At 44.1% G+C, this 26481-nt stretch overlaps 1 protein-coding gene across 1 annotated transcript; it reads left to right on the top strand.

Moving 5' to 3' along the window:
- Positions 1-773: 773 nt before the first annotated feature.
- On the top strand, positions 774-26481 carry arhgap32a (Rho GTPase activating protein 32a). Its single transcript, XM_008288782.1, has 22 exons — positions 774-835; positions 7073-7186; positions 8144-8249; positions 10308-10399; positions 10681-10765; positions 14447-14533; positions 14616-14753; positions 14841-14933; positions 15529-15651; positions 15835-15912; positions 16869-16950; positions 17056-17205; positions 18161-18263; positions 19496-19640; positions 20041-20123; positions 20544-20651; positions 20782-20927; positions 21024-21237; positions 21741-21889; positions 22069-22143; positions 22265-22939; positions 23116-26481. Exons 2-22 carry the CDS (start codon positions 7098-7100, stop codon positions 25410-25412), a joined length of 5118 nt encoding a protein of 1705 aa, XP_008287004.1. The 5' UTR covers positions 774-835; positions 7073-7097; the 3' UTR covers positions 25413-26481.

Below are 26481 nucleotides of genomic sequence, written 5' to 3'. Positions count from 1 at the left end.
TGGCAACAACAATGGCCGACCGTGGATGACAACAGGAAGTGATGTTTCTCTACTTCCGGTCTCTATTGCCATATTGTAAAACAGCAAAGGTTTCCTGATCTTCTCATCTGATGTGGAACTGTTTATTAGCATGAACTTAATGATCTGTCATAAATAAGTAGATAAAAAAAGAAGGAAATACATTTAGAGATAATTAAATGGTCCCCTGAGGCCCCCAGCAAATAAAGAGGAATAGCTGCATCCCACATTATCTCCTTGAGTGGAGCAGCACAGCGAGATGATGTATTAGGATGAGTGATTTGTACACCAGGTTTCACTCCTCTCACTGTTACCACCCACCTACACTGGGGTCTTATGTAATTCAGTACCAAGCATTACCTAACACCGCACAATCTGCCAGATGGGGCTCCTCGGGCCGGTGCGTCTCACCAAACCGGGGTCTTGCACGTACCCTCACGCCTACTTCGCACCGGGGTCCTTGACTTTGAAAAGGTCCGGGAGCCCCTGAGGCTAAAACATCCCAGGCGCGGTCACGAGATCGGCGTGCGCGCGCTCCCGGCTTGCCGAGTGCAGCCTTTTTTTTTTTTTCTCCTCCTCAGCGCTCAGTGCGGGCGGCCGCGGGGAGAGCGAGCAAGAAAGGAAGACTCCTCCACCAGCTGCCTCAGCGATGCCGCGCCCGATCGGGGCTTTTTCTCCCCGGATCGTCTACCTCAGATGAGCGGCTCGTGTGTGTGTGTCTCTGGCGATGCTGACAACAACATGTTTCCTCGTCGAGAAGCTCAGCGCTGTGCAGCATAGAGGAGGCAGCGGAGTGGAGCGGCGCGCACAGTTACAGGTAGGCTGGCTGTGTGAGCAGGGATCGTCACCACCACACTGTTTGTCTTTATTAATCTAATGAAGCTGCCTTTAAGGTGTGATCATAACATCTGTTTGTTTTTCTTTTAAGAAAAAAAACAAACAGCTGATCAGCCAATGAAGTTGACTAATGACCGTGTGCTTGTGTGTGCGTGTGCGCTTTTTTTTTTTTTTTTTTTTTGCGCATGGGGCTGACCGGTGATCTGTCAGGCCCAACAGGTCAGAGTACACCGGTGGTAAACTTTTCCCAGTAGATCCCAGGAGACGGCTGTGAAATGATTATGAAAAACAAATCTGAGTTTATCTGTTATTTAAAGGATTTTGGTGCATTTTTTTTTTTTCTTGGAATGGTTGATGTCAAAATAATGAAAATCTGTGCCACATTTGGCACACTTCTACCTTTGTAATTTCATTTTTTTTTAAATCTATATATGTAGACGTATAGATAGTTTATCTTAAGAAGACTGAGCATTAATGCTGCAAATATAAGCTCCTGCATGTGTGTGGGCATGTTTAGGGACAATCTAACTTAGTCATTAATCCTTGAGTCAACTGAGCAAACTACTCATTTAAGCCATTTTTAAAAAAGTAAAAATGCTCCTCCCTCTCTGCTGTTTTTATACGCCAAATGAGTTTAGGATTACAGATGAACCTCTTAAAATAAAACATTAGTTGCAGATTAACAACATGTTGTAAAGCCAGTTCTTGTACTTGAAGGAAGATGCGGAGACAAAACAGCCAAACAAGCTCAAGTTCTAGCTGCTTAAATGTGAGTATTTGCTGCTTTTTATGTGTTTTATGATACAAATTGGATGTTTGTAGGTTTTGGACTGTTGCTCAAACAAGATAAGGGGAATTTTTTTTAGGCATTTCCTCATGAAGTCTTCCATTTAGGATTGACAGCAAAGAAAGATAGTAATGTATTTTGATGACAGACTATTTGGCAAAGGCAGTTTTAAGCAAACAATCTTGAAATTGACTGGTTCCAGCTTCGCACATGTGAAATTCTGCTTTTTTCAGATGTGATTGTAAGCTGATTATGTCTGGCAGTTTGTGGGACAAAACATGTTATTTCAGGGCTTTAAAACCTTATTTTGGGGCAGTTTCTCACTGTATTTTACCATTTTATTGAACAAACCGTTAATCAGGGAAAATAATCTGAAAGAAAAAACACCCAACATCATATTATGAAGCCTTTATCGACGATAAACAAGACTTGACGACTAAGCTTATGATAAGGATGATTAGTTGATTAAATACCAGTTTGATTTCATGTCAATTTTTAGCCAAAAAAAATCCCCAAATTTACTAGTTACAGCTTTACAGATGTGAATATTTGCTTTTTTTCTGTCTCACGTGTATACTAAAGTGAATTTTGGGGGTTTGGGGTATGTTGCAGGCCAACATATGCCGTTTAAGGAGTTTATCTTGTGGTTAATCGAGACAACAAAAAAAATCTGGATACAATAATAACCTCAGCCCTGTAATTTATTGTGAAACTTGTATCCACAGCATCTGCCAGTGTGTGTGTGTTGGAGTGTGTGGGCTCAATATAATAAGCACATGTTTTGTAATTTGTGATGTAATGCAGTTCAATACTACAACTCAGTTACGGCCTCGTCAGTGCGTTGCCTCAGTTGAGCTTTACAAAATTAGTAACTGTTGCAGGGAAGCTGTATTGGATTCTGTTGGAATCGTACTCGGTGGAGATCAAGTATCACTGTGTGGGAGTCTCAGTGTTGAGTTTGTAAAACGGTGGTGTGTTTGTACTCCTGAGAATCACTGTAACGTTCCTAAAATATTAGTCTTGCACAATTTTCTTTTTCATCGTTTGTTTTAGAGGGAGGAAATTTGTGCCGCCTAACAGAAAGGCCTTTATCTCACTGTAAGGCTTAGGTTGTCAGCCTGACTGACAGCTCGGCTTGTTGATTAAATATTTGGGTCTTAGTCGGTCTGCAGTTCACCCCCTGCACTCTGCCCTTCATCAGGGATCACTGTGACTCTGAAGGTTGCGAGGCAATGATTGAGCCGTGTCACCGACTCAGTGTGCAATGAAATAAAGTTAATCTCGCTCTGGTAGATTTCAAGAAGATTATAGGATCAAATAATTCCCTCCACCGCCGTCACCTCCTCCTCCTCCTCCTCCTCCTCCTCCTCCTCCTCAGCCAAGGAAACAAATCGAGTGACAAAGCTCCAGCGACGACGGCTTTTGTTTTTGTGGCTTTAGCAGCAGCAGCAGCAGCAGCAGCAGAGCGCTGGCTGAGGCTGCGTTTGCCCGCTACCTCATCCTCAGTCTGGAGGAGCATCAAGTCACGATGGACGGGAGAGGGGTTACCATGGCAACCGCAGGGGCTTTCACCACTGCGCTTGTGTTGACTGCAATCCACGGCTCGGGATGAGAGCGAGGAACCAACTTCACCCTCGATGACACAACGCTGGCCTGTCACTTCCTCTTTGCAGCAAAATCGAGGCGCGTCAAAGGCGCAGTTAAAAGTCCAATATGGTGAAAACACTTTTTTTTTATGGTGTTTTTAGTGGTCGCTATAAACCTGAGGTGTAACATTAAAGCTGCTGAGATGTGAAAATGTTGACTTCGGACATTCCTCCACAGCTAGCTGGCCTCCCCAGCTTCACAAAAAAGTAATAATTTAACCTGGGTGCTGCCAAACACCTAACTAACCAATAGGCTGAAGCTGTGATTGACAGCTGTGAATGCCAATCTCCTTTAAGGGGGCGGAAACAGCAGCGGCTCGTTGGTTTCTAAGAGCAAAACAGAACTAAAACCAGCAGTTGTACAGTCACAATGAAGTGAACCATCTTTGCAGTATTTTGAGCTGAAAAGCACACTGTGTTGACACGTGAGCGTTTATTAATTTGCCAAAAAAGACGCACAATATGGGACCTTTAAAGGGGGTCACTCATCGTGTAGACTTTGCAGTCTCTGCAGAGCATCTTTCTGCTCATTGTTTTTGTTTTCCGGCCTGCAGCTTTACTATTTTGGCTCCGTCTACCTTCTTCCACCTGCATTGTCACAGCAGGCACAAAAAATGCTGCTGCACACGAGCTGCTCAGCACCGAAAGACATGCAAACAAAACATAGTAGCTAAAGAGCCAGCAATTTCCCTAAGGAGATGTTGGAGAGCAAAACAGCCAAATAGAGAGTAAATATTGGATTTCCATTCATCAGGTAGCCAGAAACACGACTCCAGCTGAATGCTAATGTATCCGTATAGTCGTTGTACAGCCTGGTTCAAAATCATGTTTAAGTAGTATTTTGACATATAGTAGCAGGGATTTAAAAACGATTAGGATGAACATTCATTAGTCGGCTGTTTCATCAGACCTTTCCGCTCCTGTTAATTCCATTGTGAAAATGTGAGTGGGTTAAATTACAGCCCGTCTTAAATAATTCGATGTTCTTGAAATTGCTTAATCACCTGTAAAAGCCCATAAACATGCTGCCTGAATATCCATAGATGATTTATATTAACATGAAAGTTGCATTTAACTGTCATACAAAAAAGCTGAAAGGGTTTTTCTTCTTTTTTTTACGTCCCCCTCCTTCTCCTCGGCTTCACCGCCTTCCCTCCTCTCATATGTGATAAAGTGTTTGTGACTCACTTAGACACATCTGCTGTGTGTTTGTAGCTACAAATATACAGGCAGCCATTCTTCTTGTCAGCACACTTGCTGATACCGGTTTCATAAACAGCGTGCAAGCTCGTGTAGGCTGCCCTATTTCTTTCTTGAAAATGCCATGTAGGCCATCAGATAGAGGGGCGACATCCTTTTGTGCCGTGTGACATCAGAACGCCGCCTCTTCCTGTAAGTGTGACAGGTGGAGCGGCTTCTTTATTCACGCATCTGGAGTGGTTGTGACTGAAAAATGATTTCTGCAGCTGCGTGCGGGCGCTATTTCCAAGGTTTCCAACGCAGAGCCAGTGTCGGGGACTTAGCGGTGCCTTGTTTGACATTGTTCTGTTTTGTCAACTGTGATTCTACATCAAGTGTCACCATGTTGTCACCTAAAATGACTTTTTTTACAATCGTGACGGCACAGTCTTTTTATAGCTCAAGCTATTTGGGGCATCTCCAAAATAGTCCACTTTTCATGTTTTGTGATGCTGGTAATGCTGATGGGGGCTCGCAACAGCGCTCATCTCCAGCTCTTCTCCCACAAGGTCTTTTCGCATAGAGGACTCTGTTTGTCTTCTGGCAGCTTTAAAGCACAACGCTAGCTAGCCTCCTCTGCAATGTGCAGCACAACATGTTCCTACACTTGAAAAGACTCACTGTCTGATGTGGTACAATCAACAAGGTCAGGTATTGTGCTGTGCAACATTTCTTAAAGGATGCAACGGCTACATCTTTGCACAACTTAGCCAAGATATCTCGAATAAGATCATTTATTTCTTGATGACTGTGCAGTGCAACTTTGTTTTTGTGTTGTCCTGCAGACTTACACAGCCACTAATCATATTACAATGCCTGCAGTTCCACATCATTTGGTGACACGCCGCTTTCACATTCGCGTGACTTTCCAAAGACGTTCTCCCCCCAAGTGACCCTTTACAAACGCTTGACGTCACGCTTCAAAACAGTAAATTAATTTGCCGCCCCGTGTAATGCACTCCCCTGGCAAGGTTACGGTGTCTGCTGGAGAGGAGTTACAGTGCGAGATGTGGATAGAGTGGACTCCGATCTGGCCCATGCTCCTGTCTGCCTGCTCACATTCTGCTGAGTCAGGGGGCTTTGTGGAAGTCCGTCAACAGCAGCTCAGCGAGGCTCCGGGCCAGAAGGGGGGCTGGCTGATGGGAAACTGCTATTACAGCAACCGGACAGTCGGGTGCTGATGAATCTGCTCCAAACATTTCTGTGTTGATTAGCCGAGCTCCTTAGGGAGGAGGTAAAACTGCTTCGATGTTAATTGGAGGAACTTTTTTTTAGTGCTGTGGGTGGACCTCAGAGGTGTGAGAAGGGACCTGTTTTTGTGCCTACATGCCCTTGAGTCATTGTTTAACGCTAAGCACCCACATACGTTCAGAGGCCGGTTTATGGGAGGATTCTAAAGGAAGAGTCACGTTTGCTCCATCAGGACATTCCTTCTGTTTGTTTACAGTACATAAGGAGAGGAGCACGTTGAGGGGTGTCAGCGATCGGGGCCGGTGCAGTTCCCATGGCGTGAAAATAACACATGTAGAAAAATATTCATTACAAAAACAACGGGGTGAACGTCGGACGTATGCTCCTGTTTTTCCTACCTTTAACTGTTTTTATGACGTCATTTCAACATGCTCTTCAGTGATGAAGTGTTAAGAAAATATTAAATTGGAAAAAGCGGAGACCAAGAAAAATAACCCGCGCAAAAGTATGAACATTATTTAGTGGTCTGTGTCAGGCCTCTGACAGACTGGATGTACTCCTCCTCCCAATGTGAACTGGGATTCCCTCCAGCCGCCCAGATAAGGATAGGCAGATATAGATAAAGGATGGATGGGCACCATGTGAGACAATGTGAACTCAAAGTCGAGGCTAAAATCTGACCGAGGGCCTCTGTACAGGTCAAAAGACAGAAGAGGAAACGTACATAAAACCAGTTGAACCACACTTTAAATGATTTAAGTTGAAAACACATTGTTGTAATTTGATGAAAGAAGATGACAGCAGTCCCTGTTAGAAAGATGGGATGAAACAAGAAAGAAAGCTTACATAAATGGAGTTTATGTTAACTTCAGGGCAGACATTTCTTAAATTTGCAGTGTTTTAGGAGCAAAAAGCGTGCATTTCTGGGTGTTTAAAGCAAAAAATAATGACCTCAAATCAGCAAACTCATGCTGAAGCCTCCCTGACAGTCCTGACATTTCCTTGAGGATGATACATGTGCGTGTTCTCCAGCTAAAACCTGTCAGTGCTCGGCTACAAAGAAGCTGATATTCTCGTGAAACCATCCTGTGAATTTGCAGCCTGTCATGCTTTATCACCGAAGCAGCTCCTGGTGCTGTAGCATGATGTCATCACTGATTACAGTCTGGGCTCTGTGGATTGTAGCCTTGAGAGTCGCGCACGCTGCAGCCTCAAGTGGGTTAACGTCTGGCGGCTTCATAGCATCGGACTCTTCCTCCCTTCGTCTACTCTTGTTTTTTCCTTTTACCAACCCCTCGCTCGCTCTCCCTCTCACTCTATCCTTGTCTCTCCTCCCACTCACGTTTCTCTACAGCGGGCTGTTGCAGCAAGGCAGCATCATGGAGGCTGGATGCGTGGTTGCCGCGGTGATTGAGAATGCTGCCTCAGGACCCCAGGGAGAACCAGGAAGTAGTGACGTCCTTGAGGGGTGAGTTACACTCTTTTTTTTTTTTTCTGCTTCACATCAGCTGATCTGAATCATGTAAAACCTCATACATGTGCCCTGAGAGATGCATGCATGCATGTGTAGAGTACTTGCGTGGCCTCGTGCACGTGTGTTTGCATTTCAGATGCGGCGTGAATGTAAGTAGATGCAGTGCAACGTTAAGGCTAAGACATGACCCAGTTCGCGGAGTGACTCAGAGAGACAAACTGTCCCTGTTTCGAGCTTCATCAGGCCCAGGCCTCACTATACGTCTCCCAGATTTACATTGTGCTTATGTAATTCGTAGTGTCAGTGTGGATCACATATATTACTCTGTGTGTCTGCGTTCTTGGCCTCGTGTCCTGATCTCATCACGCTGAATCACTGTTACAAATCCAAGCCCCGTCTCTCCTCTTTCTCTTTGTTGCTCATAAAAGTTGAGCTGAATGGACCTCACCCTTCACTCCCGAATACATTGAGTCACATTTCAAGTGAAGGTTTTGTTGAAGCACTCCCTTGTGGGTGGATTTGCCTTTATGGCTCTCTGAATAGACGAGCTTTGCTTTCCTGAGTGCATTCAAAAGACCCTGTGGCTTTTTGTTGACCCTCCTGAAGATGCTCGCCATTTTTCCCTTCCTACTAATTTGTATGAAGGATGAGTTGCTGCATTTGATCCCAAATAGACCCGATTGGTACAAATTAGTAGTTTGCCTGAATTAATAATGATTTAATTTAATAATGATAATGATGAAATTCAAACATCACAGTCCTTGTACAACATGTTTTCTGGGCCATCCTGCTGCAATGTCATGATTTGAGCCCAAGACACATATTATAAATTCTCCCTCACTTGCTCCCTCTGGTGTGTTTTTTACAAAACTACACCCCTTAATTGAACACCTCAGCCTCCTGTAGTTGACATGTTATCATTCTTTTCTTTATATTCCTGCTTTTCTGCAGTGATGTGCTACCATCTACGGACCTGGACAAAGACGATGCCTTACCTCAAGCTGCCAACAGTAATCCTCCAGAAGAGAAACAGCCACAGGAGACATCCACTGCCATGGTACACACCCACACACATGATTCTGACTCATCGCTTATACAAGAAAATACATAAACACCAACAGACATGTTGCCTTTCCTGCACGAGACTACACCGGCTGCGTAGGTGATTCACACCATGATGTCACTGAAGTCATACGGTGGACATGTGAGAGTCAGTTGTCACAGTAACAGAAGTGAGGATGTGTAAATTTGCATTAGACGATGTCTCACCTCAGAGTGAGTGATGACGGCCGAGGTAAAGGCGTAATGACAGTGTGTGTGATGTCGCCTCCTCCCTCTGTCACTTTGCTTTTGGTCACTCCGGTGTAGTCTGACTCACCGGATGTAGACTTAGGGTATAAGCCTGCAGTTGGATGCGCTTTTCACACAGTTCCCTTCCTCTGCCATCTACATGTCACAGTTTTTTTCAGTGAACTGGCCATTTTAATGACAGTCATGTGTTCTGTTTCACCAAAACAGTTCCCACATTACTATTTTAAAGACAAACTGTTTCTGCGTCCTTGGCTTAGCTCCACCCAACACAACTGTGAAAGGAATAAACATGAGCAAGAGGGTTTGTTTTCCATTATTGCAACCAGACCATTCTATGCAGCCGAATGGTTTAGCTATGCAAGACTGTTACGTATCCTCAGTGTGTCTTTCTTTACATTTTCACACTTTCTTATCTCTGTAGATTAGGAGGCTAATGATATGGTATGAAATTGCTTGTGTTTGTTATGTTGATTGTTAGAAGTCCAGAACAGAAACTCTAAATTGCGAGTTTCAACTGGAACTTTTAAGAAGTTTCCATCCATTAGTTCATTTATGTTCGCAGGATTGGCCTTGAAAGCTGGGTGGGACAATGTGCAAGTTTTATTAAACGCATACTATGTGTCAACTGACGGTATTTTCTTGAGTTGGAGTTTTAAGCGGCCTTCCTCCAAAGCCAGAACCTGCTCAAACTGTATAGCAAGCCACCAGTCGCTTTTGTCTAGTGACAATTCCAGTTTTTTCAGATAAGATGGCTTCGTACTCAGTGGCACTGAGGTAGATGACAAAAAGAGAAATGCAGGGAAAGCTGAAATTGCACTGCTGGCTTTAATGGTTAATTTATTTTAATATGAATGTGCTGCATTTGTCTTAATAGGCAGATTACATTTGATTTACTTCATACCTGAGTGTGAAAGCTTTTCTTCAGTCTTTTCTTTATGACACTATACAGCATTTTAGTTTCTTAACTGCTACAGTATGACTCACAGCCAATTCAGCACATTAGAATATTTTCATTTTTTTTAAAATGTTTGTGCCAAAAACATACTGAACCAAAGACTAAGATTTATTCTGAACTGTGATTTTGTGTACCCTTACGTCCCTACTATCTCTTGCTCACTGTCAACATTTTGGTAGAAACAAAAAAATCCTGTCATAATAACACAATACAACTACATTCCAATCGTGTTACAACTGATACTAACAGCACTGAATGACAGAATGCATGTTTTAGGGTCCTTAATGGTCACAAGTCTGTTTATAATAAATCAGAAAGTTATGTAAAATAATATAGGAACCTAATGTAACATAGCTTTGCAACATAATAAAAGCACTGCATAGCATAACACAACATACTATAGTTTACTTGTATACTGCATAGCAACGCATAGCTGCACCAAAGCAGAACGTCACACAAGTATTATATAACACCGCATAAAATAGCCCAGTATAGATGGCATTGGCATAACATAACATAGTGTAGGAGTCTCACATAACACAACACAAGCAAAGCATAGCATGTTATCATAGCACAATGCAACACAGCATGAAATGGCATAAAAGCATTGCAGAGTATAGTGTAGCATTGTGTAGCAAGAAAAGCTGCATGACTGACAATAATGGACACAGCTGTCCCATTCAGCTCTCTATTCTTATACCAAGTGTCTAAAGTGTGTCTCCTGTGTCTTTTGCTGCACCACCACTGTTTTATGCAGTCAACTTAATTCCCGTGGGCTTTAATCGGTTCTCCAGCAGTTGTCTTGCGTCTGACCGACACTTATTGACGTCCGCCTGCTGTGTTTTGCAGGCGAGGAGTGATGACATCACAGAGCACCCAGCCGAGCCCCTCCTGCGCTCCTGCGTCAGCACGGCCAGCATGAAGGTCAAGAACATGAAGAAGTAGGTGCTCCCCGTGACAGACTTGCTGCTATTATAGGCTGTAAACCAGGGCTCTTATTCAGGCCAGTGAAATGAGGACCTATGAAATGATGGGTGCGACACACACACACAGACAGACGAGTCAGCCTGCTGCATCTCCAACTCTGTTCTCATACTCGGGCCTAATCTCTCCCCTCCTCTTTCTCCTCTTTGCTCTCTTTCACTTGGCTCTTCTCTCCATCACAGTGATTGAATACTGATGAGTTGCTGTTGTTCTGTGTTTTTTTTTTTGTTTTTTTTAGGCTGACGTTCCCCAGAGGTCACTTCCCCAGATTGGCAGAGTGTGCCCATTTCCACTATGAGACTGTTGATTTTGGCAACGTCCAGGTGAGCCCTGAAAATACTAACACCGTGACTTCAGCTGCAGAGTTAGTATGTTTAGTAATTGTGTCTTTGGCTCAGTCTCAAGTGGCCATTTTGGTGAATTGCTTCAGAAATGCATGATTCCGAAAATGCGTTGTGGCAGTTAAATCAATATCCTTGTTTGTCTTTTGGGGACAGTCTGTCTTCATTATTGCATTTTCCTTTTTTTTTTTCCCCCTCCTGAAACGCCACATTAGAGCTTTCAGACATCTGTTTTCCTCCAGGAATTGCAGGAGACAGAAAATCTGCCAAAACAATAACAGGTGTGAGGATATGCGGTTACAGTTTCATGTGGGTGGAAGGTAGATGCTATATTATAGACTATTTTTAAAAGACTACAATCAACCTGGGATGTTTTTTTTTAGTCAAATTACCAGTACTGCTCCAGGGATGGCAATGTTCATCCACTGCTTTGGTCCAGACTGAAATATCTCAATGACTGTTGGATGGATTGCCATGAAATTCAGAGCACATAGTCATGTTTCCCAGCTGGTGACGCCTTTTAAATGTGGCAATCCTTAGACCTTCCTTTTTTTTTTGTTCAGAGTCAAATATATCTATAACTGCTGGACAGATTTCAATGAAGTTTGATACAGATGTTCCCTCAGGATGAATTTGCACAAAGTTTATATTTTTGAAAATTCATACAAAACTAATGGCATTTACTTATTTAACCCTTATTAGCAGATGCTAGCAGGCTAAACATCAGCATCTACAAAACATCAACATCCATCCATCCATTATCTATACACCGCTTAATCCTCATTAGGGTCACGGGGGGGCTGGAGTCTATCCAAGCCGACTTAGGACGAAGGCAGGGGACACCCTGGACAGGTCACCAGTCTATCACAGGGCTACACTTAGAGACAGACAACCAAGCACACTCACATTCACACCTACGGACAATTTAGAATCACCAATTAACCTCAACTTGTTTTTGGACTGTGTGGGAGGAAGCTGGAGAACCCGGAGAGAACCCACGCTGCATGGGTAGAACATGCAAACTCGATGCAGAAAGATTCCGGTGCCCTCACCGGGATGCGAACCGGCGACCTTCTTGCTGCGAGGCAACCGTGCTAACCACTGCGCCTTATCTGCAAAACATCAACATATAAACACTATTATTGTACTGATATTTATTTCTGTGGACTCTGGGGCTTGTTTTCACAAATTCAAGTAAATTTAGGAAAAAAATGTTTTAACATTAGCTGGAAATATTTAATCTGAAAATCCTGCGGTCCTGAAGTTCCGTATTAGGAATTTAATTACCTTTACCAGCCAACAAATGGTTTGGACGTATAGATATTCTATAAGCTTAAGAAGGAGTTTCTCGGTGATAATGAGAAGCAGTGAAGCACTAGGGGTTGCTCAGTCATGTGTGGAAGTGGTTATTACCCGCCTGGTTAACCTCGGTGTAGTTCTGTTTGCTCGCCAGCAGAGTGCATCAGTCTCCTCTGCACAACCTGAAGCTGCCAGCGTAGGTTAACACAAAAGGGCGCCTGAGCAGTTCCATGCGTTCTGTGGTGCTGAATCCCTACGTGTAGGATTAATGAGCTACAGTGTGGCAGGCTGGACGGGACTTTAATCCCAAGATGCTGATGGTTGAACGTTCCTGCTGTGGTTTGCCGTGACCGTGATGCCTCCCATCAGTGATGTGGAGGGAAAGGAAGCAGCACAACACTTTCAGTGACCTTGAAAAGCTCCAGGAGGAGACAAACAGCTGAGGCGAGCTCTAAGAGAAATATCAGTCTGACACTAATGGCTGCACCGCACAAACACACAGCAGGCGCGCGTCACCGTGCGCTGTGATAAATCTTCGGCTTAATATCAGAGATGAGTCTTTGTTGTTGTTGTATCTCCTGTGATGCATTTGTTTGACTTTGCGCTCACAGCAAAGGAGGGAAAGCCGCTGATCAGGGTCTCATGTGTCCTGATTGCAGAGCAGCACAAGGACAGCAGACTGCCGCCGTCTGCAGCCTGCCTGACTGATTCCTCTTCCAGATTAGCTCCAGTCTCGCCTTGAGAGCGCAATGAATGAGAATTGTTTTGAAATGACGAAGGGCCGTCTATCCGTCTCGCGCCTCAGTATGATGGATGAGCTTGTGCATCTGCGTGTGCCAGTTTGAGCCCATTTACTGGCAAACCCCCCTTTTGTCACCGGAGAAAGGAGAGCGGTTGAGAGAGAGAGAGAGAGAGGGAAGAAGAAGAAGAAGGGGGGGATGGTGATGGAGACAGAGCACAGGAGAGGGAGAGGAGGAGGAGGAGGGGGAAGAGATCGAAAAAAAGAGGGAGGCAGGAAGGGGGGTAAGACACACAGTGGGAAGCATCCTCTTTTCATATTTTCTGCTTTGAATTGAACGCGTGGTGATTCAAGGCACTGTAAATGAGCTTTTTTTTTCCTGCGTGAGCCGGCGAGGGGGACAGCAAACAGGCGAGTGAGGAGCTGCATTTAAACTCCTGCGAGCTCTTAGCCAAGATTTGGCTTCTTGGAGGGGGGCTTACTGTGGTCCAGGACTGCGGCTGCACACAAAGAGAGAAGCACTTCCTCCAGTTGCGGATGGATGTCTGAGATGCTTTAGTGGCAGGTAACGCGGACATATGGATGAGTATGCGTTCGTTTGAGCTTCTTGGTGGCAGATGTTTATGAATAAATAACACGTTGCAGTTGTGTTTTCTTGCGCAAAGGGCTGGAGGGCTGGGCTGTAGTAGCATGCTGTAGTTTGAGATGAGTAGCCTTGGAGGTGTGTGAGCATCACAGAGGAAGCAAGCGTGCCTTCAGTGGAAACTTTCAGATTTTTTTTGCTGTTTTGTTTTGTGGCTTATCTGTAATTCTGATCCTTCTTCCCATCATCCCTTTGGCCTCTTGCCCCCCTTCGGTGCTTAATTTAGCCGTTTGCTTGGGACTACTATTTCAGACAAATCCTCGCTCTCCCATTGTGACTTACTCAAGAAGTAATTTCTCGGCGTGTTTCCGTCTGTCAGCCTGATTTGCCGTGTTACCGTTGAGCAGTAACTAGGTCGCTTGCGTGTTGTGTAACAGAGTATGTGGATGAGTTGCTACCAGTTATAAATAACCAGAACTTCCCTTGGCTTCGAGGCCTTTGAAGTCGCTCCTACAGTAACGTCTATCAAACAAATTCCCAAACTCCGGCGAGGCTTTGATCTTCTCGGTTTAAGGGGCGTATGAAATATTGGTGGGAAGGAAGAAGAAGAAAATCTGTGCTAAATCTACACCTCCTCCGAGCTCCAGCAGCTAATCTATTATACATTTCAGACTGCGGGATTTATGGTGAAGTAAGAAAATAAATGGGTGGCAGAAGAAGTATACTCGTCTTACTTCCTGGATAGACTGTATCACGAACGCTGTCCTATTCAAAGAGAATTTGTCAGACTTTCTATAACAAAATGTTGACATTCATCTCCTCTCAGGCGCTACTTCCCATGATTCCTTGTTGCCTTCCAGACTCAGTGTAAAAGTGGTTTTACTATTTAATGGAGAAATGGGTTCAGACATGATGTTCCTCTTGTATAGCAGGTCATATAAAGAGAGGTTGTTGTATTATCCTCATCCATTATTTAGCGTACTAGCCCTCTCAGCATTAGCTCCACTGACTCTCCTGTTTTCTGCTCCTTTTCCCCTCATAGTTGGCCTTCGCAGAGGGGCAGGCTGAAGCACCGAAGGCTGGTCCGGACTCCAAGGAGCTGGTCTTTCTGGTGCAGATCACTTGCCAGGTAAACACTGCTTTTGTCTGACAGCATATATTTCTTAAGTAGTGTTCAGTTGCACTATAGCTTCTTATATGTACTTTATCAGGGTAAAAACTGGCTGGTGAAGCGATCCTATGAAGACTTCCGGGTGCTGGACAAACACCTGCACCTGTGCATCTATGACCGCCGTTACTCCGAGCTCACCGAGCTGCCACGATTCAACACGTTAAAGGACACCGTCGAGGTAACGCACAGCTACTTTTGCCTTGTTTCTAATTGCTTAATTTGTTGGTCTTTTCTAAATCTTGACGATCTTGTGTTCACCTTTCAGGCTGTTACAACGATGCTGGCCACCTACCTGTCCCGCTTCTCTGCCATCGCTGACAACAAGATCAACTGTGGTCCAGTGCTCACATGGATGGAGGTATGAGTTGTTCTTCAGTGGTTTCCTCAGATTTACACTGCAAAGTATAGAATGGAAACAGTTGCTTGGTATTTGCGTGTGATTATCCAAGCTTATTGAAACTTTTTTGTAAATGCAGTTGATTGCCACAGTCAAAGAAAGAATATTGAAGGAGGGAAACTGCATACATTACAGCTCTGTGCATCAATCAGTCTAGCTGTCATTGTTTAACCCCAACATCAGCCAGCTGACTAGCTAGTGAGCAGTTGTGATAACATTGCATAGATGTGGGAGATGCTGTGTGAAATTGGGCTTTATGTTGTGTTTTCTGTACCAGGTTTCTGCAGTGTTTGCTTAAAAATCCCACCCATAATAAATGCATGATTACTTGTGATGCGTTGTTCAGACTCTGCTCCAAAAACCACTAATTAAAAGAATAAAATATCAGGTGGGAGAAAACAGTGAAGTAAGAAGCATTATCTTTACTGTACTCTGTTTGTTCTTGTCTCGCTTCTAATGAAACGCTACCAGCTCCCGCTCCCCGCTTCTGATCTCTGAGCAAAGCTAGGCTAACGTGCATCTGTGGTGTTATTAAAGACACTTTTTTTATTTTTAGATCGACAACAAAGGCAACCATCTGCTGGTGTCTGAAGAAGCCTCGATCAATGTCCCCGCCATCGCTGCTGCCCACGTCACCAAGCGCTACACGGCCCAGGCCACAGACGAGCTGACCTTTGAGGTAACCGCTGGATATAAGAGAAATACAGTCGCACTCAAATCAATGTTTTAACTATTATTTTTTCTTCTTTCAGTAAATTTTATCCCATAGGAGGTCTTGCATATTTTTTTTATCCTTTTATGATTCCTTCTCATTCAGCTGAGGTCAAACTTTATTCTTATCTTCACTGTCTTTGTGATCCAGGTGGGCGACATTGTGTCAGTGATCGACATGCCTCCTAAAGAAGACACAGGCTGGTGGAGAGGGAAGCATGGCTTTCAGGTAAAATATCTGTTGTAGGATGTATAAAATACACAATAAGGTTGACTGCAAACTGGCTAGAAGATAATGCTTCTGGAGTCTGGACAGTTCATACTGTGAGATCAGTCGTTTAAGTTCATCTTTAATATTGCACAAGGTGGACCCTGCATTTTTAAAATATATATTTTTTAGATGTTCAATATTGCATGAAGTGAACCTCATATATTTATTTTTTATATAAATGTTTAAATATTTGAATATTGTATAAGGTCAACCCCATATTTAAAAAAAAAAAAAAAGTTTTAATAACATGAATATTGGATGAAGTAAATCCCATATTGTTAAAATGTTTTTTTTTCAAAATTTTTAAAATATATTAATTTTGCATGAGGTTTACCCGATATTTCGAAATTATTTAAAATTTTTTTAAAATAATTAAATATTATATGAAGTGAACTCCAAATTATTTAAAATTTTTTTAAAATAATTAAATATTATATGAAGTGAACTCCATATTATTAAAAATATTTTAGACATTTTTAAAATCATTAAATATTGCAAAAGGTGAGCCCCTAATTTTTTTAAATTTATTTTGTATTTATATTTTTTAATTAAACAAAAATGATAAAACATTATAGCATCATATTTTAAAAATGTTTTAGATTTTTTTTAGCATACTCTAATATTGCATGAGGTGAACCCCCTTTTTTTTTTCTTTTTAAATCACCTTTGCAAAATGAAAGGCAGTTTGTGATTGTAACTGTGCAACACTCAAGAATGTTTATGACAACAAAACAAACTAGCTGTTTTATCAGCCTGAGGCAGCTTGCACCCTCATTCTTCCTGACCTATTTCTGCACCTTCACCCTACAACAGTCTGCCACAGCTTTGCACTCCCACTGGTCCTTTGAACTTACAAGCGTATCACCATCTCTGTCTCTCCTCTTTAGTCCACTCACTCTTCTCTCTTCTTGCAGGTTGGTTTCTTCCCCTGCGACTGTGTTGAGCTGATAAATGACAAGATCCCCCCCAGTGTTCAGAGCTCAGTGCCGAAGCCAGGTACTCTTCAGTGCGCTTGATGATTTATTTAAGACTTGCTCTTAGGATATGAGTCAGATTGATTTAAAGTGGCTCTTATGTGTATGTGTGTGCCGTCTTAATCAGTGTGTAAGAAGCATGGGAAGCTGGTGACTTTCCTGAGGTCTTTCATGAAGTCTCGACCGCCGCCGCAGAAGCTCCGGCAGCGCGGTATCCTCCGAGAGCGAGTGTTTGGCTGCGATCTGGGGGAACATCTCCACAACTCAGGACACGAGGGTAAAATATTCCCAAAGTAGAGCCTTTTATTTCTCATTTTTACCTGCTGGCAGTTAATAATTCAATGTAAACTGCCAGCAGATAAGAAGTAATCCCAAAGAAAGCCCTGTGAATTTATGCTCCTGCGTAGATCCTTGTAGATTTGCCAAAAGGTGTTTCTTCTGTGTGTTTTCTTCTGTGGCACCATAGGGACAGAGAGCTTGCATAAATTTTACCAATCTATGCTCAGTCTTTTGGACATTATTGGATTAAAGTTGCATCGTTTCTGTTCTAAGGTATCCTTAGATTCACAGCCTTTGGGCATTACTTATTTATGACCCTTCATCATGAGATCATTTCAACATAAGAGGAACAGTTTATAAAGAGCAGAAATTAGTTTTCTTTCCCTTTTAGATAATAACATTATGAACCTGCAGATTTACTCTACGCATGTTTAGCTTTCCAACCATATTTGTGGCGTTTGTAGCAGATAGCTAAAACAATAAAAAAAGATCACAAATAAGCACTTTCTTTCTTTTTTTTTTTAAATGTCCTAAAACAGCTCGGTGATGTAGCAAATGTACTAAATGGTGCACATATATTTGGTGCACTTGTGAATATTTACAGCAGTAGAGTTGTGTATTTTGGATGCACTTAAAATAAACTACAGTGCTTGTATTTATAGGGATGAAGGAAGATGTCATCCAGTGGCTCAGGGATGTGTTTTTAATAGTTCCTGAACAATGGAGGAATAACATACAGATTGTCAGACTTTAGTTGCACAAGCAAAACTTAAAGTGGGATTACATGCTGGTTTTGCAGACTTAAAAACAAAATATTTCCAGATTTATTCTTTTAACATGATTTAAAACTAGCTTAATAGTTGTGCTCTTATGTGCTTAGGAAGGATTTTTTTTTTTTCTCAAGGTGTCTTAAATGAATTAAAGCACGTTGCTGACTGTCTTGTCTCTTGCAGTCCCACAGGTTGTGAAGAGTTGTTCGGAGTTCATAGAGAAGCACGGAGTCGTGGACGGGATCTACAGACTCTCAGGGATCTCTTCCAACATTCAGAAGCTGAGGTTTGCGCTTGTTGTGTACAAGATATTAAATCAGACAAAACTCCAAACAGTGCCTGAGGTTGAGCAATGCCAGACTTGTACAGATCCCAAACCTGGCCCCCATCCTTTCCAAAAATCCTTCAAACAGCATGAGTAGGGTAGTGCTGTAAATGTGTGTTTTCAAGGATAAAGGTCTTGGCTGGTGAGTCAGCAGAGAGAAGTTGTGGGTTTGAGTAGAGGTGGGTGATCTGGACATAAGATCATGTGGTGATCTTTTGGGTTGGAATCAGGGTCCACAATTTAATTCCATTCATATTTAGTTGAAGTCATGTAATCTTTTCTCAGGATGTTGTTGCTGTTATTCTTTGTGCACCATGCTGTGTTTCATTTCTACAGTAAATAACACCGTCTCCAAGATGTATAATGCATCTAATAGGAGTCAATCTAAGGTCATGTCAAGCAGCACCTCTGTTCTTTATGTATTAAATAACATGATTCCTCTAAAAACACAGATCATATAGCAAATTATCATCATCCATTATATATGGTCTTCACCTTTCATTGTAGCCGCATGCACAGAGCTGCTGCACGAGCGAGCAGTCGCAGCATATATACTGAAAATATCATTAAAAGAGCTGTAATTATAGAGCCCATTACCGACAGCTATGATGGATGCTGCTCTCCGAGTACTGATTTTGAGCCGCCTCTCCTGAAATCCATCAAATACAATTTGTTTCAAGCTGTGCGCTTTGAATGGCTGTAATGGTCTTCTCGTGTATTTTATGCTTGCCAGGAGGAATTTGTGAAACAAACCCCCATCAGTAGATAAATTGGGAGCCACATAAGCTGATGGGCTTTGACAGCGAATGAAAAGGACGTTCCTCACTCGAAAAACTTGACTGCCAGCACATGAAATAGTCATTTTGGGAAAATGCCGTAGATAAAAAGCAGTTGACATGTTGGTAATGTTTCCACAATGACCAATAAGCCTATTAAAGGACTTAATGCATGAAATACAGGAATGAAGGTTTTACTTTTGTTATTTGGAGAAGGAATGATATTGTGTTCTGCGGGTGTCTATGGCTAAATTAGAATACATCAAAGATTAAGTGACAAATTAATGACGTGTGTCTCGAAAGTAGCTTATAGTTTGAAAAGTCCTCCTTGTTTTTCTGCCTCATGCTGACAGATGGGCAGTAGGACGACTCCCACGCTGTTCTATATCCTCTTATTTTTCTTTCTGTCTCCGTCAGGCACGAGTTTGACTCCGAGCAGATCCCAGACCTGAGCAGAGACGTCTTCAGACAGGACATTCACTCAGTGGGCTCCCTCTGCAAGCTGTACTTCAGAGAGCTGCCCAACCCTCTGCTCACCTACCAACTCTACGACAGATTCTCAGTAAGGACCAAAGCGGCAGAGCCTGGACATTTATGCTGGGGATAAATGCAGGAGACGGGGTCAAGTATTGCGAGGAATAAAAGGGTCCAAGGGATGGATTTCTAGTAACTCTGTAATAACAAAGGAACAGAGGAAACAATATAAAGATTTCAGCTCATTTTAAAGTGCTGCTCAAAATGGGGTCATTGCATTATGCCGAGCTTTCTAGGAACAGCAGGGGGATGTGGATGCTAAAACCGAATAGCAGATTAAGCGAGCTGAAACACTGGCTGCTCGGAATATAAAAGGGGTGGAAAAAAAGAGAGAGAGAGAGAGAGAGAGTGGGGATGTTAAGGCAACTCCCTCCGCTGTGATTATCAGCCTCGCAGTGATGTGCGCTTTATCCTCTGTCTCTTCACAGGAGGCCGTGTCTGCAGCCACAGACGAGGAGAGGCTGGTCAAAATCCACAATGTCATCCAGCAGCTGCCTCCTCCACATTACAGGTCGGGTTTAAAGCTCACGGCTGCACCCTGGTGGCCAAAAGGGGGGAAAATGTGATTTCTTGAAAAAGATGCTCCACATCAGAGAAGAACAAACGGTCTCTGTAGTGAAGATAACAAGCATCCAAAGCACTTTCTTTCTCCACAATCCTGTGTTTGAATTCACAACAGAACAGAAGTCTCATGTCTGAGCTCTGAAATTCCACAACTCTGATGTCCACTGAATACAGAAATTCAAAGTTAAAATCATTCTTCATGTTGCCAGATGCACTAAACTCATTAGTTGTGACTCCACCTGCTGGTAATAATAGGGGTAACAGTGGTATCTGACCTATATGAGCCTCTCTTGTGACCTAAAGTTGCCAATTTTGCCATCTGAGAGTAAAATAATAGTAAATATTTGCATCGTCTCTCTCTCTACAGGACTCTGGAGTTCCTCATGAGACACCTCTCCCACCTCGCCACCTTCAGCTCCATCACGAACATGCACACGAAAAACCTAGCGATCGTCTGGGCGCCTAACCTCCTCAGGTGACTATCACGATCGCGGCACCGTTGCCGTTGCTGTTTCATTCCAGCCTTTCTGTGACAGTGAACTGGGGCACGTCTCAGCGGTCCGGAGCTGTGAAATAGGTTGTGCTGTTCTGTAACTGTGTTTCAGGTCCAGACAGATAGAGTCGGCCTGCTTTAGCGGCACGGCGGCGTTCATGGAGGTGCGCATCCAGTCGGTAGTGGTGGAGTTCATCCTCAACAACACTGAGGCTCTCTTCAGCCCCAAACTCAACGCCATCATAAGAGAAAGTACTGGTAGGTTCTCATGTAATGTCTAAACAGAAAGGAAGAATCAAAGTGACAGCGACTGTATGATTCTGAAACACACTTAACTGAACACCTCAACTTTAGGTAACAACACCTTATCCAGACCAAAGTCCCTGATGGTCTGCTCCCCGTCCACTAAGCTGCTGTCTTTAGAGGAGGCTCAGGCTCGCACTCAGGTGCAGCTGGGCTCCCCGGCTACCACCCCCTGCCTCACACACAGCGACTACATCGAGGTCGGGGAGGGACCTGGAGCTCTCCTCGGCAAGTTCCACACAGTCATCGAGCTCCCGATGGAGAGGTAGATCTACGCCAGAGTCGTCCTCCGTGTTTGTTCTGACATGAATCCTTCTGCGTCTTGATCCCTTTCTTCATACCTTTACATTCATCATTTGCGATTTGAGTTGTTCCATCTTTGTGCTTTGCGGTGTATGTGATATGCACTGAATCACTAGTTAGCATAGATAGCCATTTTCATCGTCGATTAATCAGTAAAGCCATTCATGAAGCAAAAATGCTGTTCATCTGTTAGGATTTGCTGCTTTTTCTGTGTTTCATCCTTCAAAATTTTATGTCTTTAGCCAAAAAAAATCATAACAAAACAAGCAACTTGGGCCGCTGGCTTTGTCACTGTTTTCTGAATTTTTCAAAACTAAATGATTAATCACATTTAAATGCAATGATAATAATCGGTAGTTGCAACTCTAATGTTAAGGTTTCTTATTCTTCTCCTGTGTGGCAGCTTCTATTTGTGCTCGATGAGGCAACTGCAAGCGCTGAAGATGATTTGTTTTTGTGTTGCAGCGGCAAGCGGCCTCCTGCCAAGGCTAAGAAGTCTCCTGTGGGGAACTGGCTCTCCTTTTTCCACCTGGGCAAGTCCCATTCTGTGTCCAAACGTAAGCTGAAGCGACACCCGAGTGAGCCTAACGAGATAAAGAGCATTGCACTGCCAGGTCAGCTCACTGCTGCTGTTGCGCTGTCGGAAATCATACGGCTTCTGTACCTCTAAAAGCTTCTTTTTCTATTTGAGTTTGTCAGTTTTCTCTACTAATCTTGACACTTGGATGTGCTGTTGTTTTCGAGGTGCTGATTCATTTGTTGAGAAGGACTGTTTTGCTCAAACATTTTGCAGGTGGAAGGGGCGATAGCGGCACACTGCGCTCTACCAAGAGTGAAGAATCTCTCACCTCTTTGCACAATTTTGAAGGTGATGATTCATTAGAACTGTTTATTTTGCACACTTTAGATCGTCTCCCAGTGGTTTATGTTAATTGCATATTTCTGTCTACTGAATACTCGGTATAAAAATGAATTCATTTCCATTCCAGGGGAACCTCCGAGTTACCGTCCCCTCAGACCTCGTTCAACCAGTGAGGCCGTTTCTGCTGTCAGTAAAGACGATTTACACAATACTGGAAGTAAAAACGAGCGCAGAACTCAGCCACTGAACGACAGTCCGAATGGTGCTGATCATGTCCGCACTGCAGCTTGTATTTCACCTCCACACCAGGAAGACGACCTCGACCTCTTCCCGCCGGCTGCGGGCATCTCTACTTTGGACTTTGACCCCATGTCTTTTCAGTGCAGCCCACCCACAGCGACCCCCGGACCCCAGCACGGCAAAGATGGAAATAAATGGAGGAAAAACGCAGGGTGTTCCAGTGAATCAGAGCCCATCTCTTCTCCGAACAACAACTTTAGCTGCTCACAGTCTCCAGATATTAGCCCCATTCTCGGTAAAGGTGGGAAGAAGGTTACCTCCAAGCAGCTCTCTCCAAAACTCAGGAAGAAATCATTTAAGACGCAAGCAGATGTTCAGTGTGCAGCCGCCTCTCTGCCCCCTCTGCCGGCTTCTTCTCCCCCAGTGGATAAGTGTGAAGCTGCAGTGGCAGATGGAAAACAGCCCAGAGCGCCCTATCAACACTGCAGCCCACTCAGCACAGCGAGCCAGGCGTCAGCCACGACAGACCTCAGTCAATCTGCACAGAACTTGCCTGATCCAGGTCAGTGCTTCTCCTGGTTAACATCATATAATATTAACTCTATAGTTAGTGTCTTTTTAAATAATAATGCACTTTGTAGTTTCTTATGAAAGCTTTTGTGTCCTGTCCCATCATGTCTTACCATAGCTTTGTTTGTCCTGTCATACTGTAGCGTTGTTTGTCTTATCCCTCCCCAGGAACAGATAGATTTATGAGTTCAGTGTCTGTTCTCCCTCCTCACCCTCCCTTGACGAGTGCTGCACGCAAGTTGGCTTTGGCTCTGGCCGAATCTGCCCAGAAGGCGAGCAGTGGCTCCCAAAGACGAAGCAACACCCCATCGCACCCTCTGCAGAGACAGGAAGTGCCCCACGCCCAGGACAGACTGCCACGGCCCTCCGTTCTTGATCTCAAGGTGTACCCTCAGGAGTACTGTGGCCCTCATATCCCGTCTGTTTCCCAGTGGCAGACATCGGCGCACAGCCCCGTGGAGGCCCACTGCTGTCCCCATCCAGCTCATTTCCTGCCTTCGCACCTCTGCTCAGAGCCGCTACAGGTCGCTGACGGACAGGAGAGCATGTGCAATTTCACTCCTAATGTCAGCCCGCTCGGGTCAGGGAGCCTAGACGAAGGCAGCGCAGAGAGGAGGGACCACGGAGAGGAAAAAGAGCTTCGAGATATGACACAAGCAGAGCACACCTATCAGAGCGTTGGAGTCTCGACGCCCACTCAGCCTGTCTGCTCGGCTCAGAGCCCGTCAACTTCTCCCGTATACGTCAACGCAGACTCTATCAATGTTTTTAACTTCCGCGCTGTTCTGGCAGAGACCTCCATGCCTGCCTCCATTGAGGAGGTCTTTCCACGTCCATTACAGCCCCCCTCGGCCCGTCACTACAGCCCAGAGGAGGACAGACCTCTGGGCATGGTGGAGAACGTCTACAGTAATCATCACCACCACCACCATCATCCTCCTCCTCATCATCATCACCGGCCGATTCAAGCAGGACGAATGCCTGCACCTCACTGCCCTCGGCCTGATGCTCTGCCGCCTCACCTCTCCGGGCCAAAAGGCTTATACAGGCAGTCCTCTGAAAGCCGCTACAGCACTTTAGGTTTACGGCACCCTTTGTCACCTCAGTACAGACGCTACCGTAGAGATGAGCACCTTATCAGCGGCTGCCCTAGGCAACAAAGCCAGTGGCAGAGGTCAGAAGATAGGGCAGGCGGGCACCCGGCCATCCGGAGGGCTCGCTCCTTCCATGCCCCTCAGATTAGTCACTACGAGTTGGCAGAGACAGAAGTCCTGCCCCCTGACACCATGTTTTATGTCGAGCAAACAACAAGCCAGGAGGCTCCCTATCAGAGGATGATTCAAGCCGGTCTTCACCCTGTACGCCCGCAGTTTGAGGACACACATGCTGACTACCATTACAACCCCTATCCAGATATGAGCCCCGTTGAAGGCTCCCGCTATCACATAGAGCCCTGCCGGGAAAGTGGTATCCGACACAGCCAGTCTTACACCGTGCGTTCCACAAGAGATAGCGGACAGCCAGATTACTACAACTACTCTCCACGTCGGGTCCCTCCTGTGAACAGAGAGCTTTACATAGAAAGCAGGGACACAGTAGTTTACGAGGCTAGAGATTCGGAAGTTTTTGAAAGAGTCGTATATCAACCAGTCAAGCAGGAGAATAAATCCAGACTTAAAAACACATATCCAGCTGTGTCTCCCTGCGAGAGTCCCGTCTCGCCAACTGACACCAGAAACAGAGACATAATGCACACCAGAAGCAAGTCAGACCCCGGAAACGCCTGCCTCCTCTCCACCGACAAGGCGGAAAGCCAAAACTTTGTAGTTACATCCCCAACCTCCCCGAGGTCACAAAAGGCAGATGCTGAGTTCACCAGGCAGCAGTTTGGTCACCGGTCCAGCGTGGAATCGGGACCATCGAGGCGGATTCAAATCAAACACAGTTCCTCGCAGCAGCAGCAGCAGCCGCCGCTCCGCAAGGTCCCCTCACTCCCGGAAAGAGGCTGTCCCAACCTCAAGAACATCGAGCACAATGACAGAAGCCATACCCGGGGTCACGACCGCGATCGATTAATGATGACCAACGCTGTCAACAGCTACTCTGGTGTTGTGAAACCCAGCATCCTCAGGAGACCCGGGCGGTCGCAGAGCACCAGAGAAAATCGTCACTACTATCATTATCATGCCAAATCCCCTCTGGATCCTGAACATCTGGGATCCTTTTCCACTCAGCCCAACAGAAGGACTCAGAGCACTAAAGTCAGGCCCACACAATATGACCACATGGAGGGGTATTACGTGGCGCCCAAACCTAAACCCACAAGATCCGGTAAAGCCGTGGCAGGATATTTGCCTGGCCAGAGCTGCATGTCTCCCCGCGGGCACAGACTGCTGTCCAAGGCTCTGGGTCATGAGGCTTTTTATCATGCTGCACTGAGATCAGAGGCCGGTGTCTACGAGTGATTCTGACCACTGGTTTTTATCTGATTCCACATCGGGGCCAAAGGAGAACTGCACTTTATCCTCAGCCACACCAACAGACTGTTGTGTTGAAAGTGTGTTTGTTGTAACCTTCACGAGCTGCTACAAAAAGTGTGAAGCGAGGCTGCTGCTGGGGATCCTACTGTCAGCACCGCCGGTAGTTACATATTTTGCAAAAGGCTTCTGGGAAAGGGAGGAATCCAATCGAATGCAGGTTTTGTCTTAAATTAAAAGATCCGAGAGCAACAGTTGAGAAGCATGTTTGAGAAAAAGATGGCTGACGTGTATTTTATTTAATGTCTAAACAACGTGACAAGGGACAACAAGGTATATTAACTGGTTCTATTATTATTATGATTTTAACGTTTAGGAATGTGTATTAAATAACATTCATTTTAAATGTATTATATTTGTATAAATAACACAAAGCTAACATGTGGCCAATGTACTGTACATTTTGTTTTCTATTCTAGTCTGCTCAGACTTCAACAAGCACTTTTGAGGATAACTGTGTATGAAACACATTGTCTTAACGTGGTGTACATGAAGCCTCTTGATATACAGCATATATATTTTTTTCTGTAAGAAATGGCTTGCTCGGAATCATTGTTTAACGCTAATTAGCACTTTTGGGGGGAGGGGCAAAACGGAAGATAACCTCATGGATTCTAACCTTTCACATTTTTTTTTCCTTCCTTTTATCACACATTGTATAATGCAATCTTAAAATAACAATGAGTGCTATAATTTGTGCTAAGGTCAAAGCTACCATGGCGAAATATGCTTGACATAAATGCAAATCGGCTCATTCAGTTAGGTGAAAAAGTGTATTTTGTATGGCATTGTGGTTTTGTCACAAAAATGAAAACTTTCTTTCCTCTTTATAGGGAACTTTTAACAATGTGGTGTTTTACATGAAAATATGATGTTGTTTTATTCATTAAAGATGCTATTTCAAATCCAAACATCTAGATGAGGATATTCTGTTAAGACATGTTAAATGCGTTATTTTAGTGATAGTCAAAAAAATAAAATAAAGATATATTATCAA

The sequence above is a fragment of the Stegastes partitus genome, unplaced genomic scaffold (assembly GCF_000690725.1).
Source record: "Stegastes partitus isolate 25-593 unplaced genomic scaffold, Stegastes_partitus-1.0.2 Scaffold574, whole genome shotgun sequence".
Taxonomy (NCBI): Eukaryota; Metazoa; Chordata; class Actinopteri; family Pomacentridae; genus Stegastes; species Stegastes partitus.
The sequence above is the reverse complement of the archived record's forward strand: the minus strand, read 5'-3'. Positions and strand labels throughout refer to the sequence as shown.